The following is a 24,128-nucleotide window of genomic DNA, read 5'->3' as shown; positions in this document are numbered from 1 at the left end:
CTGTACTGTCTGTGCCCGGGATAAGACTCCTCGCCAGAAGCCTGCTGGTCTCCTTCATCCTCTGCCTGTCCCCGAACAGCCTTGGTCTCTGATTGGTATGGACTTTATTACAGATCTACCCCCATCCCGTGGCAACACTGTTGTTTGGGTGGTCGTTGATCGATTTTCCAAGATGGCACATTTTATTCCTCTTCCTGGTCTTCCTTCAGCGCCTCAGTTGGCAAAACAATTTTTTGTACACATTTTTCGTCTTCACGGTTTGCCCACGCAGATCGTCTCGGATAGAGGCGTCCAATTCGTGTCAAAATTCTGGAGGGCTCTCTGTAAACAACTCAAGATTAAATTAAACTTCTCTTCTGCTTATCATCCTCAATCCAATGGGCAAGTAGAAAGAATTAACCCGGTCCTGGGTGACTATTTACGGCATTTTGTTTCCTCCCGCCAGGATGACTGGGCAGATCTTCTACCATGGGCCGAATTCTCGTACAACTTCAGAGTCTCTGAATCTTCTGCTAAATCCCCATTTTTCGTGGTGTACGGCCGTCACCCTCTTCCCCCCCTCCCTATTCCCTTGCCCTCTGGTTTGCCCGCTGTGGATGAAGTGACTCGTGATCTTTCCACCATATGGAAAGAGACCCAAAATTCTCTTTTACAGGCTTCATCTCGCATGAAAAAGTTTGCCGATAAGAAAAGAAGAGCTCCCCCCATTTTTGCTCCCGGAGACAAGGTATGGCTCTCCGCTAAATATGTCCGCTTTCGTGTCCCCAGTTACAAACTGGGACCACGCTATCTTGGTCCTTTCAAAGTCTTGTGCCAAATTAATCCTGTCTCTTACAAACTTCTTCTTCCTCCTTCTCTTCGTATTCCCAATGCCTTTCATGTCTCTCTCCTTAAACCACTCATCATCAACCGTTTCTCTCCCAAACTTGTTTCTCCCACTCCTGTTTCCGGTTCTTCTGACATCTTCTCCGTGAAGGAGATACTGGCCTCCAAGACGGTCAGAGGGAAAAAAATCTTTTTGGTTGATTGGGAGGGCTGTGGACCTGAAGAGAGATCCTGGGAACCTGAGGACAACATCCTAGACAAAAGTCTGGTCCTCAGGTTCTCAGGCTCCAAGAAGAGGGGGAGACCCAAGGGGGGGGTACTGTTACGCCGAGCGCTCTGGGTCCCCGCTCCTCCCCGGAGCGCTCGCAACATCCTCGCTACTGCAGCGCCCCGGTCAGATCTACTGACCGGGTGCGCTGCGATACCGCCCCCAGCCGGGATGCGATTCGCGATGCGGGTGGCGCCCGCTCGCGATGCGCACCCCGGCTCCCGTACCTGACTCGCTCTCCGTCGGTCCTGTCCCGGCGCGCGCGGCCCCGCTCCCTAGGGCGCGCGCGCGCCGGGTCTCTGCGATTTAAAGGGCCACTGCGCCGCTGATTGGCGCAGTTGGTCTAATTAGTGTGTTCACCTGTGCACTCCCTATGTATACCTCACTTCCCCTGCACTCCCTCGCCGGATCTTGTTGCCATTGTGCCAGTGAAAGCGTTCCCTTGTGTGTTCCTAGCCTGTGTTCCAGACCTCCTGCCGTTGCCCCTGACTACGATCCTTGCTGCCTGCCCCGACCTTCTGCTACGTCCGACCTTGCTCTTGTCTACTCCCTTGTACCGCGCCTATCTTCAGCAGTCAGAGAGGTTGAGCCGTTGCTAGTGGATACGACCTGGTTACTACCGCCGCTGCAAGACCATCCCGCTTTGCGGCGGGCTCTGGTGAAAACCAGTAGTAACTTAGAACCGGTCCACTAGCACGGTCCACGCCAATCCCTCTCTGGCACAGAGGATCCACCTCCTGCCAGCCGAATCGTGACAAGAAGTCTTTTACAAATGATTTGAACAAATTCGTTTTCCACCTAAGTACCCCTTTAAACACTTATTTCTCATCTGAGCTTTATCCCTGCCACTCTTCCCTGTCCATATTAGAAATAATCTGTAGTGATGCTTTGGTGTATATACTAAGAACAATCTTGTGCTAGCTTGTTGCTCGTCAGATGTTTTTCAGACTACTGCCAATCCAGATATTTGGGGTGCCCAGAACCCCCCCCCCCCCCCCCCTCCTTTTCTCTTTTACCCCTGATTTTCCCCCACTGGTCCGTTTACCGGTCCTGGATTACTAACTATGTGGTACAGAAGATACTGACAGTTGACTGGACTTCCATGCACTGTTATTTTTGCCATTTATCTATGTATTTTAGGATTGAAATTCTCTTGTATGAGATTCCATTTAACCCTTACACTGCATTCATCTCGTCTTCCCTATTTTTGGTTTTAGAACAGTTACCGTATTTTTCGCCGTATAAGACGCACTTTTTCTTCCCCAAAACTGGGGGAAAAAAGTCGGTGCGTCTTATCCGGCGAATACACCCCTATCGCGGCGGTCCCTGCGGCCATCAACGGCCGGGACCCGCGGCTAATACAGGACATCACCGATCGCGGTGATGCCCTGTACTAACCCTTCAGACGCGGCGATCAAAGCTGACCGCCGCGTCTGAAGGGAAAGTGACACTAACCCGGCTGTCCAGTCGGGCTGTTCGGGACCGCCGCGATTTCACCGCGGCGGTCCCGAACAGCCCGACTGAATAGCCGGGTTAGTGCTTACAGGACACCGGGAGGGACCTTACCTGCCTCCTCAGTGTCTTCTCCGTTCAGGGATCCCCTGTATGGCCGGCGCTCTCCTTCCTCGTCATCACGTCGTCGCGTACGTGCGTCGGCGTGTGTAACGACGTGATTGTGGCGTCGGAGAGCGAGGATACCCGGCCGGCAGCAGAGACGTTCTGGAGTGACGGGGACACGGCGACAGCGATGGAGCGACATCCAGGGCAGCGCTGACGGGTCCGGTGCGGCGGGGACACGTGAGTATTACCTCCTATGCAGTGGTCTTAAATCTGCGGACCTCCAGATGTTGCAAAACTACAACTCCCAGCATGCCCGGACAGCCAACGGCTGTCCGGGCATGCTGAGAGTTGTAGTTTTGCAACATCTGGAGGTCCGCAGGTTGAAGACCACTATTGGGTTCAAAATCTTTATTTTTTTAGATTTTGCACCTATAAATTGGGTGCGTCTTATACGCCGGTGCGTCCTATAGGGCGAAAAATACGGTAATAAAAATGTTTTAATATTTTAAAAAAATGCCCTAAACCAAGGCAAGCTCAGATGTTAATACAGGTAGGAATAATACCATTTATCATCACCAGCAAGCCATATGGTACGGTATAAACATCCATCAGACCATGTATTTGTTTGCATAAGTCCCTGGTCTGTTGCCATACATGCATCATTTCATATCCCTTACATCCACGTTTCCTACATATATCATTTGGCTCTGTAGGTTTGTGGTCCATTACCCTGTAAACACCTTTCATGTTCCATTTCCTTCCATTTATCAACCTGCGATAATTATCTTGATGGTTTATTATGCTCTGTGCGGTATTATACTCAGAGGCTAGTCTATGGGATACACTGGTCTTGCTTCACAAAAAAAAAAAATCTAAATTCTTTGTGATGTGAACAACAAGAAGTTGGGACATTCCTTAGTGATTATGATCCAGGATATGTGCTCTGTGACATAGAGATGTATCCTGCGAAAATTTACAAGAAAAAAATGGGATAAAGATTGACTATGGTGCTACATGGACATATCAGGTCAATAATAATAATAATTAACCTTGCCAATATCATTACCCCCAACACCATCTTAAAACTGTTGACACAAGCCTGGATGGATTTGATGCCATATTCCGAACCAGGAACAAAAAGGTCTGCTCAATGACTATCTATATGCACTCAGCTCCACGGCTCTTCACTGTTGGTATCGGGGCTTATTTGTTACTGCTGTTGCCTTGCTGCACTGGGGTCCTGGGTTCAAACCCTGCCAAGGGCAACATCAGCAAGGAGTTAGTGTCTTCTTTTACCTCTATATTTAGATAGGGAATTAGAATTTCTGTATCAGTGAAATAAAGCTTCAAACCCTATTAATGTTTACCATCACCTTCTTATCATCCAAAAACAGTCCGGCCATTCTCCTGGGTTTCGTCTTATCAGGCAGGGGTTATCATCTTGTTGGTATTTGTTTTTACAAAGTACAGCGTAAAAAAAAAGTGGGCGTAAAAACAAAATAAGATACATAGTCGGTCACAGTCCAGAAACATAACGGGAAAACTATCAAACAAGCAGATATACAAGACAGAATATATACAGCCAAACAAGGTAGAATATAATGTACTAACAAACAGTTCATAAACCGGAATCCAGATAAACGACAGACATGATCAAATGAACAAGACTAGGTATATAACAAGTATACAGCAGAATGCAGGAGATGCAGGGGATGAACGGAAGAACTGAATGCAAAACACCAAACTGATCAGGAACATAGGACACTGTTCACACTGGACTCAGATAACTAACATAAACAGATTAAGTTCAAAGGACACAGATCAGTAAGTACAGAGGACAATATAGACCAATGGTAAAGCACAGGAAACACTAGATCAGTGATCGTGTACTCTATGATCAGTGACTGTACAATAAACTCTAAAGATCAGCAATCGTGAACTCTATAAAAACGGATACAAGAAAATCAAACTTTACAACGTGAAGGGACATAGGTCAGGATTCTCACAGTGTGAACATGGACTAAGTAAGAAACAAGGCTAAAGCAGAATGGACATACAATATCCTAAAAACCGACAAATGTAGCACAGACTAAAATCTATAATAAACAGGACTATTAACCATGGTTAGGAACTCTGAAATGTTACAATATAAATACAAGATGCATGATTACGCAGACATAGTCAGAATTGTACAAATCACCAGAACAGAGTGTAGCACAGCTTGGGTATAAATAGCCACACCCAAGTTGCAATCCGGTGAAAAACTTTTTTATTTTTATTTAAATAAACTGATGCAAGAAAGTTAAACAAATTTGTAAATTACTTCTATTAAAAAATCTTAATCCTTCCAGTACTTATTAGCAGCTGTTTGCTGCAGAGGGATTTCTTTTCTGTCATGACCACAGTGCTCTCTACTGACACCTTTGTCCATGTCAGGAACTGTCCAGAGCAGGAGAAAATCCCCATAGCAAACATATGCTACTCTGGACAGTTCCTGAAATGGACAGAGGTGTCAGCAGAGAGCACTGTGGTCGTGACAGAAAATAAATCCAAAAAGAAAGGAATTTCCTCTATAGTATACAGCCGCTAATGCATACTGGAAGGATTAAGAATTTTTAATGGAAGTAATTTACAAATCTGTTTACTTTCTGGCACCAGATGATTTATAAAAAAAAAAAAAATCATCACCGGAGTACCCCTTTAACTATTCCAAGCCTAGAAAGAATTCAAACAGAAACTGCCCAGACAAGAATACAATTGTCTGGATATACCCCAAGATATAAAAACACAAAAACGGACATTACAATAAACCTGCAATATTGCAAATACAGCAAATACATTTATTTGAAAACTATGGGGGAGATTTATCAAAACCTGTCCAAGGAAAAAGTTTCTGAGTTGCCCATAGCAACCAATCAGATCGCTTCTTTATTTTTGAAAAGGCCTCTGAAAAAATGAAAGAAATGATCTGATTGGTTGCTATGGGCAACTCAGCAACTTTTCCTCTGGACAGGTTTTGATAAATATCCCCCTATATGTATGCAAATACAAGCAGAAATGACTTTTTGCCTGAAGATGGAACCGGATTTGTTTATGTGGAACACCTGTTTACATTTTGGCCGAAACAAGTAATTAGACATTTATCCAAAATGCTAAATATGACACAAAGCCATAATACAGACGATGTACAACTGATGTGCTATGAGACCATTGTCAGTGGAAATCCAAGGTAAAGCCATGAAGTAACTACAGGTGTGCACAAGGGAAAGGGACAAAATAACCACCCGTGAGAGAGTGTACATTATATACCACACATCGGCCAAACAGAAGATTGACTCTTTATTATATGGAGAATGGCAAAAACTAGGCATTAAGGTAATGGAAGTGGAAACAATGTCCAGGAATAGGTAGAAAACACAATAAGCTGCATTCCAGAGTATTAAAAAAATAGTAAAAAGAAAATCAAACCATATAGCAGAAACTAAAGACAAACAAAGTCCTTATGTCACAAGGTCTAGAGCCATATTTATTTCAAAGTTGTCAGTGTTCTACCCAAGATAATTTTTTGTGTTTTTTTTTTAATCTATTTGCTTCACAAAATGCACAATTTCTAAGCCTAAAGTGTACCGAAACATTTACACAGTTTTGTGTGGTGGCCCAGTACAGGAGTCACACTCCTGTACCCTTGCTGCCCTGTCTGACAGCCTCCATACAGTGACCCCTGGGCCCCCTCTGCACCTTGTTATATAGAGTATTGTATAAAAAATGTGTTATGCCTTTAACCTGTTGGGAACGGAGGGCGTATGGATACGCCCTCGCCTCCCGATACTTAAGGACGGAGGGCGTACCTGTACGCCCTCCGTATTTCAGATCACCGCCGCTCGCTGGGCGGTGATCGGACCAGGATGACTGCTGATATCTATCAGCATGCATCCCTTGACATCGCCCAGGGGGGTCCTGAGACCCCCCCCCCCCATAATGGCGATCACGGTGATTCGGTGTTTTGACCGGCGAATCATGGCTTTTCCAGGCTGATTGGGTCTCTGGTGACCCGATCGCCCAGAAAATAAGAATGATCGGGGCTGTTAGAGACAGCCTGATCATCCTAAATGATAGGAGTGAGGTGACAGGAATGCCACCTCCTCCTATCCTCTGCCATTGGTCAGTCAGGACTGACTGACCAATGGCAGGAGGGGAGCGGGTTGGGTTAAAGTTTAGATCCCTCGCTCTGCCCACCCATAGAAGTCTGGGCAGAGCAGGGGGGTTCTGGAAAGTGGCACAGGGGTCTTACACGGCAGGCAGCGGTGGCAGGCAGCTCAAAAGCAGCGGCAGCAGGCACAGTAAGAGCTGAGGCGCCGGAGGAGGCGACAGTGAAGATCCTCTTTGGTGAGTGATCTTCACTGTGGCCTGCTAGGAGTTACAAAACTACAACTCCCAGCATGCCCAGACAGCCTTTGACTGTCTGGGCATGCTGGGAGTTGTAGTTTTACAACATCTGGAGGGCCACAGATTGGAGACCACTGTGCAGTGGTCTCCAAACTGTGGTTTCCAGATGTTGCAAAACTACAACTCTCAGCATGCCTAGACAGTATTGGCATGCTGGGAGTTGTAGTTTTGCAACATCTGGAGGGGCACAATGTTTTGCACGGAAATAAAGACTTAAAATCTCCACCGACTTAGTGTCATCCTCGGGCAAGTGCCTACCAAGCCTAAAAGACAGAATTTTCCTCGGACATCTGGCTAGCCCTGCAAGGCAACCCAGATTCAACATCTGAAATCCTGTTTTCTAACTCAGTAATTCCAACCCGTGTGCCTCCAGCTGTTGCAAAACTACAAGAATGCACTGACAGACCGCACATGCTGGGAGTTGTAGTTTTGCAACAGCTGGAGGCACATGGGTTGGAATCACTAAGCTAGAGTCTGTTTCCTAACTCAGTGGTTCCCCACCAGTGTGCCTACAGCTGTTGCAGAACTACAACTCCCAGGATGTACGGTCTGTCAGTGCATTCTGGGAGTTGTAGTTTTGCAACAGATGAAGGTTTGGGGGAGGTTTACAGTGGGCTTCCTTATACAAGTTTGAGCCGCGGAAAATTTTCCGCAGCAGCTCAAACTCCCAGCGGAAAACTCACTGTGAACCCCCGCCTGTGTGAATGTACCCTAAAGACACTACACTACACAAAATAAAAAGTAAAACACTACATATACACCCCCTTACATGTCCCCCCCAATAAAAATTAAAAACTTCTCATATGGCTGTGTGTCCTAAACGGAGCCTCCAGCTGTTGCAAAACAACAACTCCCAGTATTGCCAGACAGCCATTGACTGTCCAGGCATGCTTGGAGTTTTGCAACAGCTGGAGGCACCCTGTTGGGGAAACACTGCCGTAGGATTTTTGGTGGAGACAAGCGCCATCCTTGTATCCGGGTCTGCCCCTATTGCAAATTCCTAATTTAGTCCTCAAATGTGCATGGCGCTCTCTCACTTCAGAGCCCTGTCGTATTTCAAGGAAACAGTTTAGGGTTACTTATGGGGTATTTCTGTACTCGGGAGAAATTGCATTACAAATGTTTTTTTTTTTTTTCTCCTTTTACTCCTTATGAAAAGGAGAAGTTGGGGGCTACACCAGCATGTTAGTGTAGAAAAATAAAAAATGGTAAAAGGAGAAAAAGACCTCCAAAAAGACCCCCAAAATTTGTAACACAATTTCTTCCGAGTACGGAAATACCCCATATGTGGGCGTAAAATGCTCTGCGGAGGCACAACAGGGCTCAGGAGTGAGGGAGAGCCATGTACATTTGTGGCCTAAATTGGTGATTTGCACAGAGGTGGCTGATAGCTACAGAGGTTCTGACAGGCGCAAAAAAAAAAAACACATGTGACCCCAATTTGGAAACTACACCCCTCAAGGAATGTAACAAGGGGTATAGTGAGCCTTAACACCCCACAGGTCTTTGACAAATTATCATGAAAGTTGGACGTGAAAATTTCAAATTAGTTTTTTTTCCTGAAATGTGTTAAATGTGTGTTACCCCAAATTTTTCATTTTCACAAGAGGTAATAGGAAAAAAGCCCCCAAAATTTTAAACCCCAAAATTTGTTAGAACATACCCCATATGTGAATGTTAAGTGCTCTGCGGGTGAACTACAATGCTCAGAAGAGAAGGAGTGCCATTGGGCTTTTGGAAAGAGAATTAGGCTGGAATTGAAGGCCATGTGTGTTTACAAAGCCCCCATGGTGCCAGAACAGTGGAACCCCCCACATGTGACCCCATTATGGAAACGACACCCCTAACGTAATGTAACAAGGGGTGCAGTGAGCATTTACACCCCACTTGTCTGACAGATTTTTTTGAACAGTTGTCCGTAAAAAATGAAAAATTGTATATTTCATTTGCACAGCCCACAGTTCCAAAGATCTGTCAAACGCCAATGGGGTGTAAAGGCTCACTGCATCCCTTATTACATTCTGTGAGGGGTGTAGTTTCCAAAATGTGGGGGGGTCCACTGTTCTGGCACCATGGGGGCTTTGCAAACGCACATGGCACCAGACTTCTAATCCAACCAAATTCTCTCACCAAAAGCCCAATGGCGCTCCTTCTCTTCTGAGCATTGTAGTTCGCTTGCAGAGCACTTTATATCCACATATGAGGTATTTCCATACTCAGAAAAGATGGGGTTACACATTTTGGGGGGCTTTTTCTCCTATTACCCCTTGTGAAAATGAAAAATTTGGGGTAACACCAGCATTTTATTGAAATTTTTATTTTTACGTCCCACTTTAACGAAAGTTCGTCAATCACCTGTGGGGTGTTTAAGCTTGTCACGATTCGGCTGGCTGGAGGTGGATCCTCTGTGCCAGAGAGGGATTGGCGTGGACCGTGTTGGTGGACCGGTTCTAAGTTGCTACTGGTATTCACCAGAGCCCGCCGCAAAGCGGGATGGTCTTGCAGCGGCGGTAGCAACCAGGTCGTATCCACCAGCAACGGCTCAACCTCTCTGACTGCTGAAGATAGGCGCGGTACAAGGGAGTAGACAAGAGCAAGGTCGGACGTAGCAGAAGGTCAGGGCAGGCAGCAAGGATCGTAGTCAGGGGCAACGGCAGGAGGTCTGGAACACAGACTAGGAACACACAAGGAACGCTTTCACTGGCACAATGGCAACAAGATCCGGCGAGGGAGTGCAGGGGAAGTGAGGTATAAGTAGGGAGTGCACAGGTGAACACACTGATTAAGCCTGCTGCGCCAATCAATGGCGCAGTGGCCCTTTAAATTGCAGAGACCCGGCGCGCGCGCGCCCTAAGGAGCGGGGCCGCGCGCGCCGGGACAAGACAGACGGGGAACGAGTCAGGTACGGGAGCCGGGATGCGCATCGTGAGCGGGCGCCTCCCGCATCACGAATCGCATCCCGGCTGAGAGAGATATTGCAGCGCACCCGGTCAGCAGGTCTGACCGGGGCGCTGCGAATGTGAGGATGCTGCGAGCGCTCCAGGGAGGAGCGGGACCCGGAGCGCTCGGCGTAACAGTACCCCCCCCCCCTTGAGTCTCCCCCTCTTCTTGGAGCCTGAGAACCTGAGGATAAGACTTTTGTCTAGGATGTTGTCCTCAGGTTCCCAGGATCTCTCTTCTGGGCCACAGCCTTCCCAATCCACCAAAAAAAAATTTTTTCCTCTGACAGTCTTGGAGGCCAGAATCTCCTTTACGGAGAAGACGTCAGAAGAACCGGAAACAGGAGTGGGGGAAACAAGTTTGGGAGAGAAGCGGTTAATGACGAGTGGTTTAAGGAGAGAGACGTGGAAGGCATTGGGAATACGAAGAGAAGGAGGAAGAAGGAGTTTGTAAGAGACAGGGTTAATCTGGCACAAGACTTTGAAAGGGCCAAGATAGCGTGGTCCCAGTTTGTAACTGGGGACACGAAAGCGGACATATTTAGCGGAGAGCCATACCTTGTCTCCGGGAGCAAAAATGGGGGGAGTTCTTCTTTTCTTATCGGCAAATCTTTTCATCCGGGATGAAGCCTGTAAAAGAGAATTTTGGGTCTCTTTCCATATGGTGGAAAGATCACGAGTCACTTCATCCACAGCGGGCAAACCAGAGTGCAGGGGAGTAGGGAGGGGGGGAAGAGGGTGACGGCCGTACACCACGAAAAATGGGGACTTAGCAGAAGATTCGGAGACTCTGAAGTTGTATGAGAATTCGGCCCAAGGTAGAAGATATGCCCAGTCATCCTGGAGGGAGGAAACAAAATGCCGTAAATAGTCACCCAGGACCTGATTAATTCTTTCTACTTGCCCATTGGATGATAATAAGAAGAGAAGTTTAATTTGATCTTGAGCTGTTTACAGAGGGCCCTCCAGAATTTAGACACGAATTGGACGCCTCTATCCGAGACGATATGCGTGGGCAAACCGTGAAGGCGAAAAATGTGTACAAAAAATTGCTTTGCCAACTGAGGCGCTGAAGGAAGACCAGGAAGAGGAATAAAATGTGCCATCTTGGAAAATCGATCAACGACCACCCAAACAACTGTGTTGCCACGGGATGAGGGCAAGTCCGTAATAAAGTCCATACCAATCTGTGACCAAGGCTGTTCGGGCACAGGCAGAGGATGAAGGAGGCCAGCAGGCTTCTGGCGAGGAGTCTTATCCCGGGCACAGACAGTACAGGCCTGCACAAAATCAACAACATCAGTCTCCAGAGTCGGCCACCAATAAAAACGAGAGATGAGTTGCAAGGATTTTTTGATGCCCGCATGGCCTGCAAGGTGGGAGGAGTGTCCCCATTTGAGAATCCCGAGACGCTGGCGTGGAGAAACGAAGGTCTTCCCTGGAGGAGTTTGCCTGATGGAGGCTGGAGAAGTGGAGATCAGACAGTCAGGAGGAATGATGTGTTGCAGAGAGACCTCTACTTCAGAGGCATCAGAAGAACGAGAGAGGGCATCGGCCCTAATGTTCTTGTCAGCAGGGCGAAAATGAATTTCAAAGTTAAAACGGGCAAAGAACAACGACCACCTGGCCTGGCGAGGGTTCAGTCGTTGGGCAGACTGGAGATAGGAGAGATTCTTGTGATCAGTGTATATGATAACTGGAAATTTTGATCCCTTCAGCAGGTGCCTCCATTCCTCAAGCTCCAATTTAATGGCCAGTAGTTCTCGATCCCGATGGAATAGTTTCTCTCCGCCGGGGAGAAGGTCCTAGAAAAAAAACCACAAGTCACAGCATGCCCGGAAGAATTTTTTTGTAGAAGGACAGCTCCAGCTCCCATTGAGGAGGCATCTACCTCCAATAGGAAGGGTTTAGATGGGTCAGGTCTGGAGAGCACGGGAGCGGAAGAAAAGGCAGACTTGAGATGTTTAAATGCGTCTTCCGCTTGGGGGGACCAGGACTTGGGATTGGCATTTTTCTTGGTTAAAGCCACGATAGGAGCCACAATAGTGGAAAAGTGTGGAATAAACTGTCTGTAATAATTGGCGAACCCCAAAAAACGTTGGATAGCACGGAGTCCGGAGGGGCGTGGCCAATCTAAGACGGCAGAGAGTTTATCTGGGTCCATTTGTAGTCCCTGGCCAGAGACCAAGTATCCTAGGAAAGGAAGAGATTGACATTCAAAGAGACATTTCTCCATTTTGGCATAAAGTTGATTGTCCCGAAGTCTCTGAAGAACCATGCGGACATGCTGGCGGTGTTCTTCTAAGTTGGCAGAAAAAATCAGAATATCGTCCAGATAAACCACAACACAGGAATATAGGAGATCACGAAAAATTTCATTAACAAAGTCTTGGAAGACAGCAGGGGCGTTGCATAGGCCAAAGGGCATGACCAGATACTCAAAGTGTCCATCTCTGGTGTTAAATGCGGTCTTCCATTCGTCCCCCTCCCTGATGCGGATGAGATTATAAGCACCTCTTAAGTCCAGTTTGGTAAAGATGTGGGCACCTTGTAAGCGATCAAAGAGTTCCGAGATAAGAGGTAAGGGGTAGCGGTTTTTTACCGTGATTTTATTAAGTCCGCGGTAATCAATACAAGGACGTAGGGAGCCATCTTTTTTGGACACAAAAAAAAATCCAGCTCCGGCAGGAGAGGAGGACTTGCGGATAAAACCCTTTTTTAAATTCTCCTGGATGTACTCCGACATGGCAAGAGTCTCTGGAGCAGACAGAGGATAGATTCTGCCCCGGGGTGGAGTAGTACCCGGGAGGAGGTCAATAGGACAGTCATAAGGCCTGTGAGGAGGCAAAGTCTCAGCTTGCTTTTTGCAAAAAACGTCAGAATAGTCCATATAAGCCTTAGGAAGACCGGATACAGGGGGAACCACAGGGTCACGGCAAGGAGTACTGGGAACCGGTTTAAGACAGTCCTTGTGACAAGAAGTACCCCAGTTCTTGATTTCTCCTGTGGACCAATCAAGGGTTGGGGAATGGCGTTGAAGCCACGGTAATCCAAGAAGAATTTCAGAAGTGCAGTTGGAGAGGACCAAAAATTCAATTTTTTCGTGATGAGGTCCGATGCACATTAGGAGAGGTTCCGTGCGGTAACGCACGGTACAGTCCAATCTTTCATTGTTAACAGAATTGATGTAGAGGGGTCTGGCGAGACTGATCACCGGGATGTTGAACCTGTTGATGAGAGAGGCCAAAATAAAATTTCCTGCAGATCCGGAATCCAAGAAGGTCATAGCAGAGAAGGAGAAGGTAGAGGAAGATATCCGCACAGGCACAGTAAGGCGTGGAGAAGCAGAGTTGACATCAAGAACTGTCTCATCTTTGTGCGGAGTCAGCATACGTCTTTCCAGGCGGGGAGGACGGATAGGACAATCTTTCAAGAAGTGTTCGGTACCGGCACAGTACAGGCATAGGTTCTCCATGCGGCGTTGTGTCCTCTCTTGAGGTGTCAAGCGAGACCGGTCAACTTGCATAGCCTCCACGGCGGGAGGCACAGGAACGGATTGCAGAGGACCAGAGGAGAGAGGAGCCGGGGAGAGAAACCGCCTCGTGCAAACAAATTCCATATTCTGGCGGAGCTCCTGACGCCTTTCGGAAAAACGCATGTCAATGCGGGTGGCAAGATAAATAAGTTCATGCAGGTTAGCAGGAATTTCTCGTGCGGCCAGCACATCTTTAATGTTGCTGGATAGGCCTTTTTTAAAGGTCGCGCAGAGGGCCTCATTATTCCAGGATAATTCGGAGGCAAGAGTACGGAATTGGATGGCGTACTCGCCAACAGAAGAATTACCCTGGACCAGGTTCAGCAGGGCAGTCTAAGCAGAAGAGGCTCAGGCAGGTTCCTCAAAGACACTTCGGATCTCCGTGAAGAAGGAGTGTACAGAGGCAGTGACAGGGTCATTGCGGTCCCAGAGCGGTGTGGCCCATGACAGAGCTTTCCCAGACAGAAGGCTGACTACGAAAGCCACCTTAGACCTTTCAGGAGGAAACTGGTCTGACATCATCTCCAAGTGCAGGGAACATTGCGAAAGAAAGCCACGGCAAAACTTAGAGTCCCCATCAAATTTATCCGGCAAGGATAATCGTAAGCCGGAAGCGGCCACTCGCTGCGGAGGAGGTGCAGGAACTGGCGGAGGAGATTGTTGCTGGAGCTGTGGTAATAGCTGCTGTAGCATCACGGTCAGTTGAGACAGCTGGTGGCCTTGTTGCGCTATCTGTTGCGACTGCTGGACGACCACCGTGGTGAGGTCGGCGACAACTGGCAGTGGGACTTCAGCGGGATCCATGGCCGGATCTACTGTCACGATTCGGCTGGCTGGAGGTGGATCCTCTGTGCCAGAGAGGGATTGGTGTGGACCGTGTTGGTGGACCGGTTCTAAGTTGCTACTGGTATTCACCAGAGCCCGCCGCAAAGCGGGATGGTCTTGCAGCGGCGGTAGCAACCAGGTCGTATCCACCAGCAACGGCTCAACCTCTCTGACTGCTGAAGATAGGCGCGGTACAAGGGAGTAGACAAGAGCAAGGTCGGACGTAGCAGAAGGTCAGGGCAGGCAGCAAGGATCGTAGTCAGGGGCAACGGCAGGAGGTCTGGCAGTGGCCCTTTAAATTGCAGAGACCCGGCGCGCACGCGCCCTAAGGAGCGGGGCCGCGCGCGCCGGGACAAGACAGACGGGGAACGAGTCAGGTACGGGAGCCAGGATGCGCATCGCGAGCGGGCGCCTCCCGCATCGCGAATCGCATCCCGGCTGAGAGAGATATTGCAGCGCACCGCTGCGCTGCGCTGCGAATGTGAGGATGCTGCGAGTGCTCCGGGGAGGAGCGGGGACCCGGAGCGCTCGGCGTAACAAAGCTCACTTAACCCCTTCTCCCGTTCCTTGAGGGGTGTAGTTTCCAAAATAGAGTGCCATGTGTTTTTTTTTTTTTTTACTGTTCTGGCATCATGGGGGCTTCCTAAATGCGACATTCCCCCCAAAAACCATTTCAGCAAAATTGGTTCTCCAAAAGCCCATTGTCGCGCCTTCCCTTCTGAACCCTCTAGTGCACCCACAGATCCCTTTACATCCACATATGAGGTATTTCCTTACTTGAGAGAAATGGTTTTACAAATTTTGGGGGGCATTTTCTCCTATTACCCCTTTTGAAAACAAAAAGTTTGGGGTAACACCAGCATTTTAGTATAAAAAATCTAATTTTTATTTTTCACATCCAAATTTAACGAAAGTTCGTCAATCACCTGTGGGGTATAAAAACTCAATTTACCCCTTGTTACGTTCCTTGAGGGGTGTATATTCAAAAATAGTGTGCCTTGTGTTTTTTTTTTACTGTTCTGGTATCATGGGGGCTTCCTAAATGCCACATGCCCCCAAAAAACCATTTCAGCAAAATTCGCTCTCCAAAATGCCATTGTCGCTCCTTCCCTTCTGAGCCCTCACAGAAGTGCACCCTCAGAGCACTTTACATCCACATATGAGGTATTTCCTTACTCGAGAGAAAATGAATTAAAAGTTTTGGGGGGGCCTTTTTACCTTTTACCCCTGGTAAAAATGAAAACAATGGGGCTACAATACCATGTTAGTGTAAAAAATGGAGATTTTGATTTTTCTCCTCCATTTTGCTGCTATTCATGTGAAACACCTAAAGGGTTAACAAACTTTTTGAATATCATTTTGAATACTTTTGAGGGGTGCAGTTTTCAAAATGGGGTCCATTATAAAGTATTTCCAACATAAAGACCCTCAAATTCACTTAAAAATTTAACTGGTCCCTGAAAAATTCTGAATTTGAAATTTTCGTGAAAAATGTGAAAATTGCTGCTATACTTTGAAGCCCTCTGATGTCTACAAAAAGTAAAAACGTGCTAACTTTATGATGCCAACATAAAGTTAACATATTGTATATGTGAATCGATATGTAATTTATTTGACATGTCCCCTTTCCTTACAAGCAGAGAGCTTCAAAGTTAGAAAAATGCTAAATTTTAAAATTTTCCCTGAAATGTTCAAATTTTTCACCAAGAAATGATGCAAGTATCGACAAAAATTTGCCACTAACATAAAGTAGAATATGTCACGAAAAACAATCTCTGAATCAAATTTATAAGTAAAAGCATCCCAGAGTTATTAATGTTTAAAGGGTAGCTCCCACCATCCATTTTTTTTTCTGTCCCTGCCAATTGCCCATCTATCCCTAACCCCTCCCTGCCTTTACATTTTTTTTTTCACTATATTAAAAATGCTTTTTTGTCTGCCAGGTAGTGTGCTCACTACCAGGCAGGCACAACGTCACTGATGCCTGCTGGGGCCGACACTTCCGCCCTTAGTTCACTATACAGGGAGCCTCCAGCTGGTTCACCACTACAACTACCAGCTTGCTCTGACATCTATTGGCTGTCGGGGCATGCTGGGAGTTGTAGTGGTGAAACAACTGGAGGCACCCAGTGTTGAAAACAATAACTTTGTTAGCGCTGCAGCGCTACCCCGAACCCCCCCTGTTGAAATCAATAGTTGCTGCATGCCGCGGCGCTGCCCCGAACCCCGCTCCCCTCCCCCCCCCGTTGAAATCAATAGTTGCCGGATGCCGCAGGGCTACCCCGAACCCCGCTCCCCCCCTGGTGAAATCAATAGTTGCCGCATGCCGCGGCGCTACCCCAAACCCTGCTCCCCTCCCCCCGTTAAAATCAATAGTTGCAGCATGCCGCAGCACTACCCCCATCCCCCCCCCCGTTGAAATCAAAAGTTGCCGTAGCGCTACCCCGCTACCCCCCCCCCCCAGCCATACCCGAGTGCAGAGCAGCAGCAGCGTGCAGATGCCGGGAGGCGGGGCCGGCGAGTGAAGCCAGGGAGCCAATGCACTCTCAGCGCTCGCTCCCCCCTGTCTGATTGACAGGCAGGGAGCGAGCGCAGGCTAAATGAATTAGGACCGATGCCCGGCCGGCTTCAGTCCGAATTTATGCGTGACGTCACGCCAGCCTGCCACTAGGAGGGAGACCCCGGTTTTCAACATTAAAATAAACTATTTAAATGAAAAAAAAAAATTATAGATTTATATTAGAGATATGTTGTAGTACATAAGTACTACAACATATCAAAAAAATTGTTTGGTGACAGTGCCCATTTAAAGTGATAGAGGTCAGATTTGAAAAAAATTCTCCCGTCCTTAGGGTCATAATGGGCTCCGTCCCCAAGGGTTAAGACCTGTTGTCATGTAATTGTAACCCAGTGAGGAACCAGTGACCATGTGACCTAACGGTGACCTATGGGACCCCACTAGAGTCACCCCCATATAAGCCCTGGGTGGAGCCTCCTCACTCTCTTTCTCTTTAAGTCTTTGCTGAGTTGCAGTGAGGTCAAGTCCTAGGTGTGTGTCTGGGGTCCTAAAGAGGCCTAAACCCCACAGCCATGGATCCCAAAGTCCAGTACCCCACAGGTCAAGTCAAAGCCTGGTAAGTTACAGAAGGGGTGAAGTCAGTCATAGTCTGCCATAGTCAAGTCAGTCCAAATCAATCTGTCTTCAGTCAGCATGGCTCTGCAGCTAATTGTCCAAGTCCACCATAAGTCCCAGCAAGCACTGAGATCTCTGAAGTCACTGGTCCCCTCCTTGGGCCCAGCCAAGCTGTATAGACTGTTACACCTGTCTGACTCAGTAAAGCTGCCGTTGTTCCGTAACTTGGTGTCTGAGTCATTATTTGCCTCCGTGCCTAGATCAGGATCCAGCGTTATTCCTTCGGGTGGTATAGAGGATAAACCACGCTCTGGCATCACAAACACAAGGGGTTAATGCCATCTGCCCCTAGGGTAATTCCATCTGTCCTCATCACATCCTCACCACATTTGTAAAGAGATGTCAGAAATAGTGATCAGTGTGGGTCCAGCTGCTGGGACCCCACCGACCACTAGGACAACGTGAGAGAAGCACTCTCCTGAGCATTGTGTCCCTTTGCTTGTCTTTTCTTGGAAAGATGACACAGCACTCATCGGCCTTCCTTCTACTGATCAGTGGTGGTCTCAGCAGCCAGAAAAATAAAACTTTAAACCCTATTAAGCTCCAAACTTAATTAAGGGTCAGTAGGAAATTAATGTTTACCCCTAAAAATATACCAACGTGAACACAATTGTTGGTACCCTTCCATAAAAGACAGAAAACCCCACAAAGCTACCTGAAATAACTTAAAACTGACAAAATAATGAATAAAAATTTACTGAAAAACTGATGAAAATCAGACATTGCTTTTGTGGTTTAACAGAATCCTTTTGAAATAATGAAACTGGTCTGGACAAAAATTATGGTACCTGAACCTAAAGAGAATCTGCCACCCTGTTCACTCACATTAAACCCAATATACTGGGTTATAGTGCGGGTGAACAGATTAACAAAGAGGGGTCAGCTGAAGAGCAGAGCTGAAGGATTTCAGTGCTATAACTTTGAAAATACGAAATGGATTCAAGTAAGTTGCTACATATGATAAGCTTCTGAAGAAAGGACCTAAGTGGGTCCTGAAATGCGTGTAGCGACCCCCCCCCCCCATGAGATTTGACAGACCACCTGTATTCTAACCATCATTTGCAGTCAATAGAAAAAGTTTTTTACAACTTTACTAAGAACTGTCAATCACCGGTGAGCGCGCGATCACGAGCGTGCGCTACAACCATGAGGACGCCACTGTGACTACTCACCCGTGGAAGCGCTGCAGCCTCCAAGAACTTTGCCCATCATCCTCAAGCCCCCCGTCAATAGGAGTCGGCCGAGACTCCAGCGGTGCGCTCTCCTGCCGGAGAGCGGGCATAGGACGGCCGCGGATCATCGCTCCCAGTGGTACATATGTGGTAAATATACTATCTATAACCTGCATCCGACCGGTGAGCTACCTTCATATTTTTTACTATGCACAGTCTTTTTCAATTGCCGGCAGATACTGTTATAATCCACGATACTTCATTGAAAGGTGAAAGTGTCCAGAGACTGCCCCGATCACAACTTTCTAATGAACTATCATCTGGCATATGGATACTGAATTACCATAATTTGTGAAACATTGTCACACTGCAAGAAATAGTAACTCTATGTGCATATAGCTATACGGACAATTCTTCTGACTGCCACAGCGCTTTAATGACTGGCCATTTGACAGCTTGAGAGAGATTAGCTGTTACAGCTGAACTATATAGTACCATCAAGCTGTGCATTATTTATTACAGTGGTCTTGCTATATATATATATATATATATATATATTATTTATTATTTTTATCATCCAATTATTACTTTTAACCCTATTTTACTATTAAATCATTCTGAACCTGTGGATTCACAAGGGCCCTGTGATCCCAGGTTTATCAGGCTGATTTTTAGTATGTACATTATCAAGTATGTACATTATCTATTGACCCTGAGCCTCAATATTTTTATCATTTAGGATTCAAGTAAGTGACCCCTTTGTAAAGCTGTTCACCTGCACTATATTGGGTTTGGTGTGGGTGAACAGGGTGTCAGATCCTCTTTAATATTTGTTTGCACAACCTATTGAGACAGTCACTGAAATCAAGCAATTTGTGTAACTCTGAGGCCATGTTCACACAATGGAATTTCCATGTGGAATTATGCATGGACATTCCACTGCAGCAGAGTCCCAATGATTTCAATGGGATTCTGCTGCACTGTGTACACGGCAGAATTTGCATGGCAGATGTTTCTGCCGTGGAAATCCTGATTCTGGAGTTTGCAGAAAGAATAGAAATGTGTTTTCTTTCTGCGGAGTCCGCATGAAAATGCCGGCGCTCCGCTGTTGGGGGAATGTCCACACAGAATTTTTCCGTGCCGACATTCGCCCATGTGAACATAGCCTCAATGAGACTTATGCACTTGTCTCCAGGTATCTTGGCCCACTCCTCATAAGATCCTGCTCCAGCTGTCTCATGTGTGAGGGTGTCTTCTCTAGACTGCAGGTATCTTGGCCCACTCCTCATAAGATCCTGTTCCAGCTGTCTCATGTGTGAAGGTGTCTTCTCTAGACTGCAGGTATCTTGGCCCACTCCTCATAAGATACTGCTCCAGCTGTCTCAGGTGTGAAGATGTCTCCTCCAGACTGCAGGTATCTTGGCCCACTCCTCATAGATACTGCTCCAGCTGTCTCAGGTGTGAAGGTGTCTCCTCCAGACTGCAGGTATCTTGGCCCACTCCTCATAGATACTGCTCCAGCTGTCTCAGGTGTGAAGGTGTCTCCTCCAGACTGCAGGTATCATGGCCCACTCCTCATAAGATACTGCTCCAGCTGTCTCAGGTGTGAAGGTGTCTCCTCCAGACTACAGGTGTCTTGCCCCACTCCTCATAAGATACTGCTCCAGCTGTCTCAGGTGTGAAGGTGTCTCCTCCAGACTGTAGGTATCTTGGCCCACTCCTCATAGATACTGCTCCAGCTGTCTCAGGTGTGAAGGTGTCTCCTCCAGACTGCAGGTGTCTTGCCCCACTCCTCATAAGATACTGCCCCAGCTGTCTCAGGTGTGAAGGTGTCTCCTCCAGACTGCAGGTGTCTTGCCCCACTCCTCATAAGATCCTGCTCCAGCTGTCTCAGGTGTGAAGGTGTCTCCTCCAGACTGTAGGTATCTTGGCCCACTCCTCATAGATACTGCTCCAGCTGTCTCAGGTGTGAAGGTGTCTCCTCCAGACTGTAGGTGTCTTGCCCCACTCCTCATAAGATACTGCTCCAGCTGTCTCAGGTGTGAAGGTGTCTTCTCTAGACTGCAGGTATCTTGGCCCACTCCTCATGAGATACTGATCCAGCTGTCTCAGGTGTGAAGATGTCTCCTCCAGACTGCAGGTATCTTGGCCCCACTCCTCATAAGATACTGCTCCAGATGTCTCAGGTGTGAAGGTGTCTCCTCCACACTGAATGCTTCAGTTCCTTGCAGGGTTCAAAGAAGGCCACTGCAGAATAGTTAAATGTTTTGCGCTTAGCCATTCTTGGGTGTTTTAAGCTGTGTGTTTTGGGTCATTATCCTGTGACTGAGACCAAGCTTCCTGACACTGGGCAGCACATTTCGCTCCAGAATGCCTTAATAGTCTTGAGATTGCATTGTGCCCTGTACAGATTTAAGACACCCTGTGCCAGATGCAGCAAAGCAGCCCCTAAACAGAACCGAGCCTCCTCCATGCTTCATAGTGGGTACAGTGTTCATTTGTCTTATCTGTCCAAAGAACAACCACAAAGCTTATGGGAGACTGTTCTTTGGACAGGTGAGCCAAAACTGGAGCTTTTTGGTCACATCTGCTCTATGATGGCATACACAAAATTAAGCATACGAAATAGAACACTGTACCTACTGTAAAATCTCTAGTAAATGTTCTATCTTAACCCAGGTTGTGATACACAGCTTACACTGCTTAGTACTGCTCTGCAATGTCATCCATGCTGCTGCTTTTTAGGGTGTGCTATAGAGATATAGGGGAGGATTCCCTCTTCCATGTGTGTGCATTGTATGGTAAACATCATAGACAATAGGTTCCACCCACTAGTTCAGCGACAAATGAAAATTATAGATGGAGCCTGCAGAGGGGAAAACCATTAAAAATGCCATATACAAAAGTTATATAATGGGCAAAAATAGTGCTACTCCTCACGAACACACAATACAGCTTACCCTAAAATGTTACCAGATAGTACAGTTACACTTAAGTCATCCAAACACTGAGGATAAAAGCATTGTGATAATAGTCTAGTCACTGAGAGAGAGTTGGATATTGATAGCATGTTGTTCTCCTTCAGCTTCTATTCCCAACAGAGTAACATTAAGAGGGTCTGTTCTGCAAGTTAGATTCTGGTGGAGAGATCATAGAAGATATAGAAGATCAACCACTACAGCCAAAAAACCTTCCTGGCGAATCCTACTAAATCTTGTCCAGGGAACCCGTTTTAGCTAATTAGATATAGGCAAAAAATACTGAGGTGTCCTATCAGAGACACTTTATTTAAAAGGTTATGAGTAATTTTGATGGTTACGGTCACGGTCTCACTTACAGCCAACAATCGGGCATAGTTCAATGCAGACATGACAAAAGTTTTGATCAGTCGGAGTAGTCCCAGTGCTGAGATCCCCACCAGTCATTAGATAAAGCCAGGAGAAGCACAGAGCTGTGCACTTCATCTGATAGCTGGAGACAGGCTCCATTATAAGTCTATGGAGTCCAACTCCTGTAATAGTAGCAAGAGATTAAAGTGATTAATGTTCACTGCCATACACTTCTCCGGGCTATATGTAAGGAGAAATGATGCTTTAAGATGAGTGCTGCAGGGGGAGCTGTCACTGTTTACATTTAGAGACTAAACACACTCTTCATCCAGTCTTCAAGTAGCTGCTGTTATTTTTTTTTTTTTTTTTTTTTTAGCCCAAGTAGTTTTCTGCCCTTTGCTGTATAGATTTGGCATAGTCTGATGACAACCTTTGTAGTAAATGTAATGGCTGCCCATTGAGAACAAATACATAAACAAAAACAATTAAATAGGCTTTTTACAACCTAATATAAGACAACTGTAGTTCTAGCTATGATTAGGTTCATATATGTTAAGAAATCCAGCATAGTTACCACCGCACAACTATGTCTTATCCTGCATAGGTTTGCACCCTATTTCAGCTTGTGGGACACAAGATGAGAGGCCGGACGAAATGGATCAAGCTCCCCTCACCAGACATGTGTGAACCTGGCCTCGAAGGGTTTTTCCTATCTTATGTAGTGATGACCATCACTTTACAATCAGTGGGGTCTGACCTCTGGTGCTGCCCCAATCTTAAGAATAAAGGGGTCACAGCGCTAATTTAGTGCTTTGATCCCTTTAGAAAACTCCTGGTTGAGTAAAAATCACCTCCGCAGAGGCTCCTAAAGGGGAAATTTAGTGGCAACTGTCAAGACCTAGTAATAGAAGCGTGACTACCGTGGATTACTTTTAAGTTTAAACATTTTAGTGTTTCATCAGAAATATTGGAATACATAGTCTAAGTGACTTACCCGGTTATTCACTTTCTGTGTTATTACATTGAAGAACAGACACATAGGTAAGGCAGTCATGGCTGAGAAGCCCCAGATGGTCACAATTCCTACAGCCACCAATTTAACATTACAAGTGGTGGCCTGGGACACCTTCATGATACAGATCATCCTCTCCAGGCTCACTGCAGACAGGGAGATCAGGATCACGCAACCACTGAGGCAGATTACATAAAAAAGCAAATGGCAGAAGAAATCCCCTAAGATCCAAACCTCCGTCCAGCGGATGACCAAGATGAGCGGTATCATGCTGATGAACAGCAAGTCCGAACAGAAAAGGTTCAGTACAAAGCAGTTGGCAGTGACCAGTTTCTTCTTTCTGACAAGCAAGACAATGGCACAAATATTTACAAAGCATGAGAATGTGAACACTATGGAGAGGACTAAGGTCTCCACCACTTTTACTGCCAACGTCTTGTCAAACTCCGAGTAAAAATTGAAATATGAGAAGGTGCAGTTTTCTTCAGGCTGACATGACACAATCATGTAGCCCATTGTAGAGAAAGGGTAAAAACGGAGTCAGAAATAAAGCACATGAATTGCGACTACATCTAGCGATGTCAGGGGGTTTGACATGTGATGACGCCCCAAGGTCCAGTTGGCATTGCTGTGGATGAATGCTGCGGTGAAGGCTCTGAAGTGATGAGGGACAGCTCCGTCCTGCCCTGCTGCCAGTCGTTCCCTCTGTGATTTGAAACAAGGAAGTTACACAGCATTCTTGTCAATATCCACCCATCTAAAACAAAGATGAAGGTGTTGTAGTTTTATGATGCCTTTTGCTTGTATTAGAAAATAATAACTGTTTCATTGTCTCCTGTAACATGCAATATTTGCACAGTGTAAAAGTCTCGTAAAATTGCTTGCTATTGTGTTCACAAGCAAAGATAAAAAGATACAAGTGTTTCCTGTTCTGATAAATTTCTCATCTGTTCATTGCTTAATGAAGTCACCAGCGCAACAGTTCGAGTTTGTCTATTTCAGAAAAATTGTTGACAAATGGTCT

The 24,128-nt window shown here is 46.6% G+C and overlaps 1 protein-coding gene across 1 annotated transcript in view; it reads right to left on the bottom strand.

Moving 5' to 3' along the window:
• FFAR4 (free fatty acid receptor 4) overlaps positions 1 to 23,792 on the bottom strand; it is a 52,190-nt gene extending 28,398 nt beyond the window's left edge. The window contains exon 1 of the mRNA XM_056529553.1: positions 23,087 to 23,792. Within this exon, the coding sequence (XP_056385528.1) occupies positions 23,087 to 23,620 (534 nt within the window). The 5' untranslated portion in view covers positions 23,621 to 23,792. The remainder of the gene's footprint in view (positions 1 to 23,086) is intronic.
• Between the last annotated feature and the right edge of the window lie 336 nt (positions 23,793 to 24,128).

The sequence above is a fragment of the Hyla sarda genome, chromosome 7 (assembly GCF_029499605.1).
Source record: "Hyla sarda isolate aHylSar1 chromosome 7, aHylSar1.hap1, whole genome shotgun sequence".
In the NCBI taxonomy this organism is placed as follows: domain Eukaryota; kingdom Metazoa; phylum Chordata; class Amphibia; order Anura; family Hylidae; genus Hyla; species Hyla sarda.
Note: the sequence above shows the minus strand (reverse complement) of the source record. Positions and strands in the feature narration are given on the sequence as shown.